Here is a 16,698-nt window from a genome sequence, read left to right as displayed (position 1 = left end):
AAATTTTCAAATTTTTAAATTTTTAAATTTTCAAATTTTCAAATTTTTATTCCATATTTTCGACTTCTTTTTTCGCGTAGAATCACCCCCTTTCCGCTTGTACCGCCAGTTACCAACCACCCTGTATATTAAATCATTAGATAGAATAATAATTTGTATGATACAATAATTCAATGCAGTAACAAATACACGAATATCTGTAGTTGTGCGAAATGTTTTATGTCCAATCATGCTTTTCGCTAGCAGCAAATTTCCGCAATTTGAAAAAGACGCGATAGAATCGTTTTATTCGTACAATGATTACGCGATAATATATTTCTTAAGACATTAAAAATCTTTTCGCTCGTTAAGAGTAAGATCGGCATATAAACATACAAGAACCGTGACAGACTAATTGAAATTCTGGATATCCCGAACGCTGATGATCGAGACTACGGAAAAGAAAAACGAACATAGCGAAATCAGTAGAATAATTTATTGTTATTTCAATCCCTTGGTATCTAATAGCTAGATGTTTAGAAAGCATAGTCGCTACGAAATTACCCGCAGGAAAATGTGTTTGTCGATTAATTTAATCATTTTATTCTCGTTTATATAGACGATATTACTTTGCCGAGTTTACATCGATTGATAGGTGTAGTGGCGTTGCATAGATACCACGCGAAGGTACGTATCCATTTCGAAGGAAAAGTATCGCGATTTGCTCTGCAGGTTGTATCTCGCGAGTGGATACCGCGTTCAGAGCGATTATCCGAGTCACTATCGGATCGGATAGTCATTCTTAAAACTCTCAACGCGGATAGCTTTACTGTCAAATGGACACCTGCCTCGAGACGTTCCTGTAGAATCCACGACGATCCTTTTCCTCCTTTTACTCGGTAATTACAGCGAAAGAATTTTCGATACATCCGATAGAAGCTTGTATTATTTTCTACGATTAGAAAGTTATCTGATATAACAGGAACCATGCAGCTTTACGGAAACCGGTCGACGATCTGCTACGGTAGAGCAACACGATCCTTCACAAGCTTATGAATCAACCGGCAGAAAATTCTGGATAATAAAAACTAGTCGAATATGAAAAACCAGGATATTCTTAACGGAGACCGGGTGCCAATCGATATAATTAATAGCAATAATTAACGACTATAATAAATTGAATTACCGTTTAATATTAACAATAAATATTGACCAATATGTTAGAAAAACAGGATAAAATCAAGTTGAAATAAATAATGCATTTATCGAGACACTATATTGGAACGGAACTTTGCTCATGTCTTTTTCTGAACAAATAAAAATCTAAAAACGAATAAAATATTTCCTTTAATATGCTATTTTCCTAAAATACTAATTTCTATACTATTATACTATTGTACTAATTCCTATACTAATTTCCTTTAATATACTATTTTATTTATTATAGAATATATTTGTCTAAATAATTTTCTTTCGTTTATTTCATTCCCATGTGTATATATCTCTCTAAATAATTCTTTTTATTATTACTTAAAGCTACAAACCCAAACCATGAAATGCGCTATCGCTTTTATCGATAATCAACTTATCATTCGCGTATACCAAAATTTTTATCACTTCGGAATTCTATTACCATTTCCAGATCTCTCTAATCACCGATGTAAAAATTACGCGGAAACGTATCGTTCTAACAGTGAAAAATTTTAGCGGAGCAACGTCGAAAGAGAGAGGCGGCCAAGCTAATTGTAAGAGAGGAAAGAGAAGAAGCATCGTCGGAGAAACCGTACGCGGAAATGTTATTACAATTGCTGCAACATTTTAAGCACTGCCCCCAGGGAAAAGGTGCCTCATAAATGCTCGGCGTGGAATGTACGCGCCAAGGTAGAAGAACAATTTATCGCCCCGTATCGAATATTTCGAGTCGCTCGACGCATTCCAGCGCCGATCTTGTCCGCACCAAATCTCTACGGGCCACCATAAAATATCCTCTGGAACAGCCTGTCGGTTCAGATTTACGGTCGATCCTATCGGACCCGCGATTTCGTCCATGGTCGTCTTCCACGGACGATAGATTCGCAGAACTGACAAAAATATCGTTCGTACGAATTTTTCTTCCTACAAGACTTACGTAATTTACATCGTTGCTGATAAATATTTATCCACTCGTCCATGATTAAGCTAACGTTATTGACAAAATTGCACGAGTAGCAAGTATTGAGATATGTGTAATTTTGTGGGCCACATTAGATTATTCGCGTAGTAGTGACACACATATACGAGTACGAGTGTGTGTGGAAGTATGTGCGTGCACAGCGTCTCGTAAAACAGATGAATGCAATTGTTTCATGGGTAGTGTGGTGTAGAAGATGCTGAGACAATGAGAGTGCTGAGACGCGTGCAAATTTGTATCGACGAACATCTTGTAAATTACACATTAACACTAGAACTACCACACCAGTGAAATTGACTGGTTTTACAATTTTATTTTAAAATTCCTACTTCGTGTTATATTTTTTTCCGCGATATTTGTTTTTTATGTATTCAAACTCTAAAATAATTTTGTATCAAGGCTACTCATACCAATAGCAGTCAAAATGACTGGTACTTGTCAAAGTGTATGATAAAAGGGTCCTGCGATCAATTTATCGAACCCCAATTAACCAGTTTCCTCGTTTTTTTAAATTTTTACCGCGTATCATTCGATATGATGATATCAGTTATCAGGAAAATTCCGGATCGATCGCTAGTTCGCTAGATGCTAACGCTAGAAATATCACACCAATTAAAATGACTGGTTCTACAATTTTATGAATGTGTCAACCCTCGTTTAGGGATGATGGTCTCAGACGGATTAATAATACCAAAAATGTACTACATAACGTGGAATTGATTCTGTAAGGAAATCTGTAATAAATCAATAAATATAAAAATATTCTATTATTACGTATTTTTTAAGGACCAGTGATTTTGACTGGTTTTGGTAGAAATAGCTTCGCGTTAACTATCGGTAGTTCTAGTGTTAAATAAATCTAAAACTATTTTAATATCAATTCTAAGTATAATCTGAGTGTTCCTATATATTTATTTCGGCGATTAAGATCCACAATTCTCAATAGCAAGACACAGATTTTTACTACTAATCGATTTTCTTGTAGAACACGGCGTTGCGTTCGATAATAAACGAAATACAATTTAGAGATCGAACGTATTACAGATACTGCGATATCGAAAGTCGAGGACTTGCGTTAAACAACGGAGCTAACATTATTAATATACAGGGTGGTTGGTAACTGGTGGTACAAGCGGGTGATTCTACGCGAAAAAAGAAGTCGAAGATATAGAATAAAAATTTTTCGTTCGAGGATTTGTTTTCGAGAAAATCGACTTTGAATTTTCGCTCGGTACGCGTGCGGTGCGTTATAACGGATCTCACTGTAGATCGTTGTCTCGATGGAAAAATTAAAAAAACAAAATTTTTATTCTATATTTTCGACTTCTTTTTTCGCGTAGAATCACCCCCTTTCCACTTGTACCACCAGTTACCAACCACCCTGTATATTTTATATTATTTGACATGTTCTACCGTCATTTTATCTCGTTTCTATTTCAAACGCCATATTCACATTATCTTATATTAACAAAAATTGAGAAATTGATTAATCAGATGCTGTAAGAATTTACGTAAAGTTAGACGAACGAAAAAAATGGCAACGAATGTACAATCTTAAATAAACTTTTACAAGCGGTCATTTGACCGGGTTTGGTGAGGTTAGCGTTTACTGATCATTTGGTGATTCTACGCAAAAAAAGAAGTCGAAGATATAGAATAAAAATTTTTCGTTCGAGGATTTGTTTTCGAGAAAATCGACTTTGAATTTTCGCTCGGTACGCGTGCGGTGCGTTATAACGGATCTCACTGTAGATCGTTGTCTCGATGGAAAAATTAAAAAAACAAAATTTTTATTCTATATTTTCGACTTCTTTTTTCGCGTAGAATCACCCCCTTTCCACTTGTACCACCAGTTACCAACCACCCTGTATATTTTATATTATTTGACATGTTCTACCGTCGTGAACCACGTATTCTCGAGAAACAAGCAAAATGAGCAACTAAGCGTAAAATCATAGGTCGATCGTCCTCTTACGACAGAAATTCCACGGTACGCTCTCCCGATCAGATGGAATGAACAATGAGCGACGTGTTTTTCCATCGGGACAGAAACTCGCTCGAACGACCAAACCGTTCCTCTAATCGCCGTTTCAATTATCTACGTAATTATTATGCTGACGCAATAAATTAGTATCGATACCGAACGTAAACGGAATAAGATAAGAATCGGCGGCGATCGTTCGAGAAATATACCGTAGAAAGCACGAATAGCAAAAGGCAGGACATTTATAGTAGCACGAAGAATGGGAGGTTTTAATTCGAACGCGTATCTTTTATCGCGTGTTCTGTAACAATGAGTCGATTTCACGAGCACGTAAGCGTTTCAGACCGGAAAAATGTTTTATCCTCTGTCTGTCGTTTCTCATCGTTGAAGAAATTATCAGAGGAAAAATGAAAGATACGTCGAAATTACAGACGAGCTACGGATATCGAGTTAACTCGCCTTTCTTACTCTTAGTTAACGAGATAATTATACCGTGTTTGGAAAAAGAAACGAACGTTCTTTCTTCAATCTCCATTTCCCTAGCGTTTATAATTATTTTCCCACTTACTTGGCCAATCACTCGCGCAATTTCATCGCACCGTACGATCCAAGCTGATTTACAAGCTGACCCATATGTATCAGGTCGTCCGAAAAGATTCTTTCGTTTTATAAAGAAACAATGGATGCGTAACATTTTCCGATTTATATTATTTTATCGAATTACGTATGATCCATTTTGTTCTATCGAGATAAAGATCGCAACGTTTGATAGATCAGGTTTCATGTTTGTATAAAGATGCATCGTTGTAAAAGGCGTGTCTGTAAAAGAAATACACTTTCCGGACAACCTAATATAAGCGATAATCGAACATCTTTATGAATATCCGGTAGGATACGAAAATTGCTATCGGAAAAATTGCACTTTGGGTGATCGATGTTTTGTAATATAATCATCGATCGTAAACATAATTCTTGTACAATGTTAGTATATTTAGTATACTATTGATATTAACATACATATTTTCGCAAGTAACATAGTAAACCTGTTAGTTCGTTGGCAACGATCGTTCTATAGGATGGTTGGTAATCGATAGAAACAGGGCCAGAGTGGTTCTACGGCTCGAGACGAGGCGAAGCTCAAGAATGACAAAATAACGCCGAAGACTTGTTTTTTTTTTTTTTTTAAATAATCGAATTTCAAATTTGCCACGTGTACGAGAATTCGATCGATTCTCGACTGGGCGAGAACGAACGATTCATCGACGCAAAGTTATTCCACATGCGAAAATAAGTGGAAATCCACTTTGTAATTATTACATCCACGTTTATGGTTATCCTAAATGTAACGAGTGTCACGAAATGTCCGTGGAATGAATTTTCGATACGAAGGATTACCTATCTATATTCTACTCTATAGAGTACAGTAAAAAATCAAGAAAGATTCAAAAAACGGAAGAAAAGCATTGCGATGAGTTACCATTTTCCTTATATTACCGATATTTATGCAAATATTCTGTTATCACGTACCGTGTAGCTCCGTTCGAGTCGCAAAATTGATACGTACACTCGAGCAAACTTTCCGATGATCGGCGTAACGAGGATAAAATCCAGGCCTGTTGATTTCGCAGCAGGCTACAACGCGGGGCCACGCAGGCAGAACGAGGAATTTCCTTGGCAACCGGGAATTCAGATTCGTCGTTACAAATGAGCCTGGCTATAATTAGTTAGATGGTATCGTGTGAGAAGGTGTGCTAGAACGCTGCCGGCGCGGCGCGGCCCGACGTACCCGTAACCGCGTGTACGCTCCGTGTAGATGGTTTGTCTAACGACGCGAAAAGGCAATAGCCTCGAACGAGCAAATCGACATCGCTGCGGAAACCTTGCCATTGAAACGTTTACCGCCGCCGCCTTCGCCTGTCTACTCTACTACGCATTCTACGGTGACGCCACGTTACGAAAACAGAGACGCTCTTTCAAGCTCGTGAATGAACCTAAAATAATCTTCGAGCGTTCGTGGAACGAAACAGGGTACGAAGGAATCGTGACTGATATTTCTGATTGCGAGATACGTTTAAATATTGTAGGCTCGATCGAGTTGAGATAGGATGGTGAGAAGTGAAATTAAAGAATTTAAAGAATTAAAGAAATTCAAAAAAAAAAAAAAAAGAATAGATACGTGTTCGTTGACCTTCGTTATATCGTCGTATAATACGAAAGGCATCTACTCCGGCTCCTAACGAAACGAATATTAGTAAATATGCAATTCAATCTCCAACGAAACGCAATTTCCAAATACGTAATTCTGAAATGATCATTTTTTATTGATCTCGTCGGATACCTCGAAAAATACGATAACTGATAAAAATTGTAATATACGCGTATCGTAAAACGTGGCAAATCGACGTTATTAAACCAGTTAGAAGACTACTATATTTAGAACGTATACAAAAGGAGCAGCTCGTGATAGGAAGTGATCTTAGGAAAAAAAAAGAAGGAAAAGGGAAAGAAAGAAATCGATAAGATACTATTTTCACATAGTTCCATGGGAAGTGTCGTAAAGAAGAGACGGCAAACACGAGCATGGTTACTTCCTCCGCATTCTCGAAAAACGCAGACTCGCGCTAATGAGCTCGTTACAGAAGCGGCATTAGGAGATGTCCGATCTCTTGTAAAACATCCCACGATCAGGACTTGATCAATGAAGTCCAATGTGCTTTGACTGTAAAAAGTGGCCGAGGAAACGTTCATTCTTGCAATTATGGCAGCAAACGCGAATAACGTAGCAAACAGAGTTGCACGAGTATCGTTGCAAGAAACGCGTTATTTGCGTGGGACGAGTAACGTCGTGTATCGCAGCCGAAGTTAACCATTTGACGTTAAAAATTATTCAACGAAATGATCAGTAAACGCTAACCTCACCAAACCCGGTCAAATGACCGCTTGTAAAAGTTTATTTAAGATTGTACATTCGTTGCCATTTTTTTCGTTCGTCTAACTTTACGTAAATTCTTACAGCATCTGATTAATCAATTTCTCAATTTTTGTTAATATAAGATAATGTGAATATGGCGTTTGAAATAGAAACGAGATAAAATGACGGTAGAACATGTCAAATAATATAAAATATACAGGGTGGTTGGTAACTGGTGGTACAAGCGGGAAGGAGATGATTCTACGCGAAAAAAGAAGTATTCGCGTAGCTGTATATCGAGCTCCGGCGATCTGGACCACACGAAGATTCTAGGGATAAGCGACAAGCTCCTTTGACTCTGTCCACAGCCCTCTTGTCAGAGGACTGTCCATCACACTGTCTGCTACGTAGCCAGATCCTTCTAGAAAATCCTTATTATCGCTTTCCACGTGCCACGGGACAACGTGAGCTCGAGAGTCCTCGAGTCATCGGCCCCGTGCACGCGATCCTTCGCGGCGAAAAACCGGATGCGTCGGGCTCCTTGTCGGAAACCCCGAAACTGCAACATCCGCGACTCTTTGTTAAAATCGCGGTAGTCCTTAAGACTGTCACCGCTCAAAGCCGCTATCGAGCCAAAATTCTGATAACACGTTTATAGTTTAACACCATCGGCGATAGACAATCCTTGGAAATAGATGGACGGCACACGATGCGTCCACCTTGACACGTGCTGCTGCTCCTCTATGGAGGAGCTGGTATTTTTGACAAACACAATCGTAATTTTAAAAGATCAAAATATTAGGTTGTTTTCGTTTTATGAAGAAACAATAGACGCGCAATGTTTTTAGTTTTATATTATTTTGTCGAATTACGTACGATCCATTTCGTTCTGTTGAGATAAACACCGCGACATTTCACAGACTTGCTTTCACGTTTGTGTAAAGGTGCACTGTTGTAAAAAACACGTTTGCGAAAGAAGGACACTCTTCGGACAACCTAATATATTTATTCGATTAAATTACAATATATGAAAGGGAAACAGAAAAAGTATTTGTGTTAACAAATAAAAGAGAAAATGAGAAATGTAAACTCGCAGATTGTAATTGCAAATTTTTACCGGTGACGTGCTTAGTAATTGGCAAAGGCTAAATTGAGGATAAAACGGTTAAAAATCCTATACTTGTACAGAAAACGTCTATGTTACAATTTTAAAGGTAAGCTTTACCGAAAGATTATTTCATTCGCTGTATATATGTCCGCTGCACTGATCTAGTCTGCTAAAACACGAATTTGTATTAAAATATTATACGTATCGAGTTGTTACTTTCATAGCTTGTTATACCATACTCGTTGGCTAACTCTAACAACTACTTGTCGCTATTTATTCGATAGACGATAAACCAAAGCAGGAGGGGACGGTAAATGAAAGGAAAGACGATTAAAAATGAAATTAACACGTGGTTATTTACGCGAGAAGCATTAGTCATGTCGTCGGTTAAACGCCTAAACACGATATAATCGTGTATCTTACGAATCGTTAAGTAAAACGCACCATCAAACGAGCCTTTATTCCGGCAGATTTAATCGGCAACAACTCTTTTAATTGCAATCACAGCTCTTTTGGAACGATGATGAATCGCGCATATACATACTGCGTGCGTCATTCGTGTAAACACACGCCTCCAAACGAGATCACTCATTTTTCACGAGCGTTGAAAAATTTACGAGGGCACGCGTTCTACCGTGAACCGGAACGAAACACCAGTGTGAAAATACAAGTTGAGTTATAACGCATTCTTCCTTAACAACTTTTTAGTAGAAAATCAGAAGATCGAAACAAAATTTACATAACGAATCTCAAGTTTCTCGCTATACAAATCTTATAACATCGTATGGTAACTTATCGAAAATATCAAACCTAATATTTAATACGAATGAATAAAATTATCAACAGATACGTGTACGATCCACGTTTGTCGATTTGAGAGAATATGGAAATTACCGCAGTCGTAGCAAAATTGTACAAACATATGTGTAACACATATACGTATATCGACGATCTTAAAATATCGAGAAAATTGAATAAAAGATATTTACGTTATAAATTTCTAGCGAAAAGAAAACAATTTATCCATAAAATATTTAACGAGAAATAAATTATAAATTTACCGATATATACCACTTATTCGACAAATTTATCGACCAACCAAAAACTTTTTCCATTAGACGTTCTATTCTACATAGTACCAGGTATTCCTTCCGAGTCTCGCAGCCTGCCGGTTGTAAATGACTTTTAAGAAGGACAAGACAGGTGCGTGTACCTTCGCACGCCTTAATATATCAACTATACTATAGTATACACTCGGGGTCTCTCACGGATCGGTTATTCCGCATTTGTACACCCACGCGCGTCGCGGATGTAACTAATCGCATTCCACGATTAGAAAATCCGGGCGTGTCCTCGACAGTACGATGCACATGTTCCGATAAACTCTGGTATTTCGCGGGCATGTTCTATGCGTTTCCGCTCTGGCCAGAGGACGGAATACGATCGTAACAAGATGCTACGCGTCGAACGCCGGTTCTTTTTCCAAAAATCCGACTCGTTGTTTTAGTTTCCACGCACGCTATGGGTTGCTGGCGATTGGTGCGCGACGAAATGTAACGTAACGCGATCGCCAGAGATGTTCTTTAAACAAACGAATATTCGCTTGTGTCGATAGAAATCCTGCTGACTACGATGCTAGTTCTTTGCTTCGTCAATTTGTTTGTAGCGTACAAAGATTGATACTATTAAGATATCTGTACGATATAGACAGATACGCATAACGCGGGCAATCGATTAGAAGATGATCCTACATGCGGAAGTAAGTTGAAAACGTAGAATAAAAATTTGTATCTTATGAATCGAGAGTTAACATTAATATAATACTAAGACAATTTTCATCTCTTCCGTCATGCTACTCTTTCCAACGCATCCAAGCAAAGTTTCACTGTTAACGTAAATTTCTTTCCCCTGGTGTTATTACGATAATTGTTGAACGAAGCATTTGAAAGTCTATGCGTATTTCTGTACCATTGCTACTTCGTTTTTAACGCTAAAAGATTTGTACGAAAACCTAACAAGCACCCTGCGCGCGTCATAAATAATTCAAACGCATGGATTAATAATATTCGTAAAATCGATCAGAAATACATACGTGAAATCTATCATTTTTCCGATATAAAACGCAGATATAAAGGAAATGCATCGTGTTCGAGACCGACAAAAATTATAATATCGTTTTGGAATCTGTACGAGCTACCAGCGTCGACGTTATCGTTTCTCATCGGAAGATAATACGGGAGAGCTGCGTGGAAAATAATAATAACTCGGAATTACGCGGGTATAACGGAACAAGAAGAAAACGGTTATGTACATATATCGCGTGCTGAATATGCAGTATTGTCGCCATGAATTATTCGCCTCTGTTTACTCGTTTATTAATTTAACTCGGTTGAACCACTCACCTCAACGACGAAGTAAAGAGGATCACCAGGAAGGAGACGTTCTATTCTACATAGTACCAGGTATTCCTTCCGAGTCTCGCAGCCTGCCGGTTGTAAATGACTTTTAAGAAGGACAAGACAGGTGCGTGTACCTTCGCACGCCTTAATATATCAACTATACTATAGTATACACTCGGGGTCTCTCACGGATCGGTTATTCCGCATTTGTACACCCACGCGCGTCGCGGATGTAACTAATCGCATTCCACGATTAGAAAATCCGGGCGTGTCCTCGACAGTACGATGCACATGTTCCGATAAACTCTGGTATTTCGCGGGCATGTTCTATGCGTTTCCGCTCTGGCCAGAGGACGGAATACGATCGTAACAAGATGCTACGCGTCGAACGCCGGTTCTTTTTCCAAAAATCCGACTCGTTGTTTTAGTTTCCACGCACGCTATGGGTTGCTGGCGATTGGTGCGCGACGAAATGTAACGTAACGCGATCGCCAGAGATGTTCTTTAAACAAACGAATATTCGCTTGTGTCGATAGAAATCCTGCTGACTACGATGCTAGTTCTTTGCTTCGTCAATTTGTTTGTAGCGTACAAAGATTGATACTATTAAGATATCTGTACGATATAGACAGATACGCATAACGCGGGCAATCGATTAGAAGATGATCCTACATGCGGAAGTAAGTTGAAAACGTAGAATAAAAATTTGTATCTTATGAATCGAGAGTTAACATTAATATAATACTAAGACAATTTTCATCTCTTCCGTCATGCTACTCTTTCCAACGCATCCAAGCAAAGTTTCACTGTTAACGTAAATTTCTTTCCCCTGGTGTTATTACGATAATTGTTGAACGAAGCATTTGAAAGTCTATGCGTATTTCTGTACCATTGCTACTTCGTTTTTAACGCTAAAAGATTTGTACGAAAACCTAACAAGCACCCTGCGCGCGTCATAAATAATTCAAACGCATGGATTAATAATATTCGTAAAATCGATCAGAAATACATACGTGAAATCTATCATTTTTCCGATATAAAACGCAGATATAAAGGAAATGCATCGTGTTCGAGACCGACAAAAATTATAATATCGTTTTGGAATCTGTACGAGCTACCAGCGTCGACGTTATCGTTTCTCATCGGAAGATAATACGGGAGAGCTGCGTGGAAAATAATAATAACTCGGAATTACGCGGGTATAACGGAACAAGAAGAAAACGGTTATGTACATATATCGCGTGCTGAATATGCAGTATTGTCGCCATGAATTATTCGCCTCTGTTTACTCGTTTATTAATTTAACTCGGTTGAACCACTCACCTCAACGACGAAGTAAAGAGGATCACCAGGAAGGACTTGAACGGCGAGGTAGCGGCTGGCGGACACCAGGGGTTGAAGGCAGGACCGCGCAGCCGTGACACCGCTACCACGCATGCTGCATGCTTCATTTCGTCGCCGCTACGCCCAGCGTCCTCACTGTAATCATATCAGTAAAAAAAGAAAGATAGCTGGTTTCACGTAGTTGTTCGTATCGCAAGCCAGCATCGAATAATTTCTAAACGCGTACTTTTAACCCTCCGCCCCGGAGCCTGCGACGAGGTATAACGTACCCTAACGATTCTGAAATAAAAGTACATATTATCGCTTTCTTGTTAAATATGTTTACAATTAGCGTTACGATATCTTTCTCCTGCGTTGCGCTTCTGTTTCGGCTACCGGCTAAGCTACCGGGGTACTAAATGCAGGATACACGTCACATTGCTTGTTTTTCGTACGAAGGTCACAGGAGAAAGACACAGGGGATGAACACGTTCTTGTTGATTTTCGAATTTTTATTTATTCTAATTTACTTTGTGATTCTAATGATTTTACATGAGATAGCGTAACTGAGAACGGAAGCAACTTGCTAGATTCGAAGATGCGTCTGTTAAAAACAACTGATAAGTTGACAACAAGTTTTGTAGAAGCCAAACGTACGATTATTGTTAAGAGAAAATACGCTTTAATATCCTCGATATTTTACTATTACGATTACGAAAAATATTTTCTATATTTTGAAAGGTATGAAAGAACACGTGTCCAGGCAAGAAATTTAATATTAAGCTAAAAAATTATACGTACAGTACATAATATAATTAGCGAGTATCAATGTCGAGAGTAAATCGATTAACAAATCATTCTGAAAGCCCCTGCAAGTTACAAACTTCTGTTTAAACGACATCGTTGTATAAGCAAATGTCACGTTGCTCGCACATCCTTTTTCAATGTAGCCTCGCATTAAAACCTCGCATTATCCGTATATTTAAAAAGAAATCAAACCGAAATATCATGCAAAAAAACCAGCGGCGATATCAACAAACCATACGAAATGAAAAATCGATTAAGTAGCCAGGTAGCGTCACCGATTACCAAACAGATCCTCCGTAACGTTCTTCGAAAATAGAGAAGACGACTACCGGGATTACTTGACGTCAGGCTATTAGAGCAAAGAATCACGTGGCAACGAAGATAACAATGTACGAAAGAGCCGAAGGGATATGCAAATGGAAACGGTAACCGGTCGCACAAATCACAGTGGCATTTCCAGAGATTCCAGCCGGTAGAAACGACAGAAAGAAGAAGAAGAAGAAGAAGAGGAAGAAGAGGAGGAGGAGGAGTAGGATGAAGAAGAAGAAGAGAAAGAAAAGGCAGAGGAAGAAGAAAAAAGGAAAGAGAAAAGACGAAGGAGAAAAAGAAAAAGAGCGAAGCCTCCGCATACGGTGCACAATACGTGTGCTGCATCCCTTTTTGGATGTTGGTCCACGGTAAATCACAAAATCGCTCCCGGCATTACCCTATTTTCATCTCCGTGGAACAAGAGGCAAGTCGCATGGACGGAGAGCCGAGAAACGGATGGTCTCGCTCGCGCCGCTCATAAATCGGCCGGACAATAAGTCGTGCAAAAAAATGCCACGCGGAGTGCATCAGATCTACCGTGGAATTTCAAGCCCTCTGGAACCGATTAATTGTTTCGATTTCCACGGAACCTCTCCTCGAGAGCATTCCATTGCGATTATATATTTCATATTTTATATATGTATCTTATATTTATATATGCGAAGCTTAACGAAACGTTATTACATTTTTCATTCGTTATTACTTTTCCATAAATTTGTATCTTTTTGCTATCGTCGAAGTATGCGGTTTTGCTTGTTGATAATTCTAGCTGATCGTTACGCGTTTATTTATAAAACAGGTGATATGCAAAAACGCGAGAAATACACGATATTAATCAAGATTTAAGGACGCGTCAATTGTGAGATTACTAGCAACGCTATGGGAAGTCGGGTGTGACGTGGTATTGTTACACGTTATACCGTTCAATGGAATATAGCCTTGTTCGATTATCAAGTAAAAAAACAAACGGAAGAAATTAATAAAAACGAAGTTATCAAACTTCAAAGAAAGAAGGAGTAATCTTGCAATAATTTCCTTGCAACGAATATTTAAACATATCCTGCTGGAAGAATCGCAATTCCAATTTCCGCCTTGGAATAGGTTTCTTCGCGAATTCCCCAAAGACTTATCGATCCCCGAACAAGAGGAACAACAGAAAGGAGAATCAGCTTTATAAATAATTTCCGTGTAATCTTCTTACAACGAACGTTTAAAAGCACCCCGACAAAAAGATCGCAATTTAAATTTCCATATTTCAACAGATTCTTCACGATCCCTCTTAAAGACACAATTTGCAACATTGTTCCAGCTACCCTATTATTATATATACTAAGCCCGCGTCTCGAAACGGTTTTTCTTCTCCCCTCCTCGGCTTGGTTATTTTGGAGTCGTCCCATGATTCGACCAAGTCGCCACGGTAATCGACGAAATTGACTAATGGACGATCCGCGAGAGAGCAGAAAGGAGGAGAAACCATCTACCCGCGGAGGGATGATCGATGGGATCCATTACCGAGAGACGCGTGCAATCCGCCCACACCCCGAGGAGCCTCCACGTTCTGTCCCTTTTCCTCGATCCTCTCCCCCCCCCCCCCCCCCCCGCCATAACCCACCACCCTCTTCTCATGGTCCGTTCTTTTCCTCGTACATACATACATATATGTACTCGTAGCCAGAGTTGTCTATTTCTCTTTCTCAGGTGCCTCTCGGTTTGCAGCACGTTGATGCATTTACTCGCTTACCGGTATAACTGCCGCGCCATTATAAAAGCCGGTCTCTCCTTCTCCCTTTGCCTCTCCCTCTGCCTCTCCCTCTTGCCGCCCTCTCCCTATCCCCGTTCCAAACTCCTTTTTCTCTCTTACCCTTCTCTACCATCCCTCTTTTTCTCTGTCTCGTATCCTTGTTGCTCTCTCGGCCGTTCTTGGACCCCGATAGCCAATGCATTTCGCAGCCGTTCAACCTGCGTCCCTGTTGCATTCTCCTCGCGATCACCGACCCCGTGTACCGACTTCGAAGGAAAATCACGGAGAGTCAATTTTTGCGCGTCAGGCCTACGGATCTCTGGATGCTCGATGCTCGATGCTCGATCCTCGAGAAGAGGCTTCGAGTTGCGGATAGGGGATGAACCGTGTTTGTTGCGAGTCGTGATTCATGGCTGTGGTGAAATGGGTGTGGGGTAATATTCTAACGTCCAAGTGTCGGATCTCGAGAGGAGAAAAGGTGGAAATTCGAGTTATCTCGTACGAGAGCACGTGCTCTTATAGAACGATTTTTCGCTGTTGGTCGTAGCATGTTTGTACGTACAATGTCGTCGAATCTTGCCGATTTATTTAATGTATGCGAATTTATAAACCTATAATGGATGTTCAATTTTTATATCTGCAAACTTTCTCCTCTTACAACGTTTTCCATATTTGTACGTGTCGTTTTCTCGGCGAGATTATCTACGTAAGAACGTTGGTATGGGGAAACAAGAAGATTCAAACGTGTTTTAAGTAATTTGGACAAGTTGCGCTTTTGAAAGGATTAGAGACAGCGAAACAGTTTGTAAGGAACACCAAGATGGCATCGAATCAAGCACGATATGATATTAATTCTACGTTTATCTATCTATGCTTTCCGCTGCACTGATCGATATAAAAAATCGCTTCACTTTCTAAAAATCAATATGATGTTTTTTGTGATACATTACTAATTACCCAAGCGTCGCGGTGGCCGGACTGAGAAGACCATCTCAATCCCAATACATCGATGATAGTCATTTTTAATCGAGTTATAACAGACATTCCTTACGGACTCGCACAGTTATGCACGATGCTTTAAGCTCGTCCAACCCTCGTTTATATGTACTAACGCTAACGCGTACACTGTTACGAAGACAAAATTACAAGCAAAATTCGTCGTAGTGATATCGACAGTTTCTCGCGAATATCTCGGAAAGTATGGTCGATCGACGATTGCATGTACAGGAAAAAATGATTCAGAATGTCGAGCTACGTTAATATATTCATATTGATTTATCATGGTAATTAAAATTCATCCTTCTTTATCCTGGGAACTAACTATAACATACATACACGTGCTAGTAACATGCAAAAATGCAAAACAACAACTTAAAGATTGCAAAAGTTCTTGCTTCTGGAATAATTACGTTTTCGTATATCTTTTAAAAACAATTGAACGAATCGATCGATCGCGTCACATAAAAGCTGATCTAATATTAAAATTGTTACTATCGAAAATTTGTCGAACTGCCTTCGTATACTGGCAAATGTCGCAAGATACTTGCGTTATAACGAAGCAAACGCGAAGCAAAGAAACAACGGAGGCAAAGGTGGCGACTATCCAAACCATAAGATTCTTCCATTCGAAATGGCATCCTATAACGAATGCCATACGCGTTACGAGTCTTTTATTACCGCCACGTCAAACGATCTAGGATGTTTTACAAGCGACACCGGCGATCTTTGTGCCGGTACCGATCTCCGGCAATTAACTCGTCGTCGGACATCGGTATGCAGATCTCGATCGCATCGAAGAACGTACTCGAATGGCGGGTGGATACCTTTTTCCCTGATCGCCAGCGTGACCACTCATGGCGAATTTGAAAACAGGGCAAAGGATCGCACGGATCGGCAGGGATGAAAGTGGAGATCGACGGAGCATGCGCACACGCACAGAGAGACCGATATCGACGACGGGAGCGCCG

General features: G+C 39.5%; 1 protein-coding gene across 1 annotated transcript in view; it reads right to left on the bottom strand.

Annotated features, from left to right (window-relative positions):
* Positions 1–16,698, bottom strand: part of LOC100741674 (protein expanded-like) — a 126,558-nt gene that overhangs the window by 49,363 nt on the left and 60,497 nt on the right. The window contains exon 3 of the mRNA XM_024368401.2: positions 11,875–12,030. Within this exon, the coding sequence (XP_024224169.1) occupies positions 11,875–11,988 (114 nt within the window). The 5' untranslated portion in view covers positions 11,989–12,030. The remainder of the gene's footprint in view (positions 1–11,874; positions 12,031–16,698) is intronic.

The sequence above is a fragment of the Bombus impatiens genome, unplaced genomic scaffold (genome assembly GCF_000188095.3).
Source record: "Bombus impatiens unplaced genomic scaffold, BIMP_2.2 scf_0442, whole genome shotgun sequence".
In the NCBI taxonomy this organism is placed as follows: domain Eukaryota; kingdom Metazoa; phylum Arthropoda; class Insecta; order Hymenoptera; family Apidae; genus Bombus; species Bombus impatiens.
The sequence above is the reverse complement of the archived record's forward strand: the minus strand, read 5'-3'. Positions and strand labels throughout refer to the sequence as shown.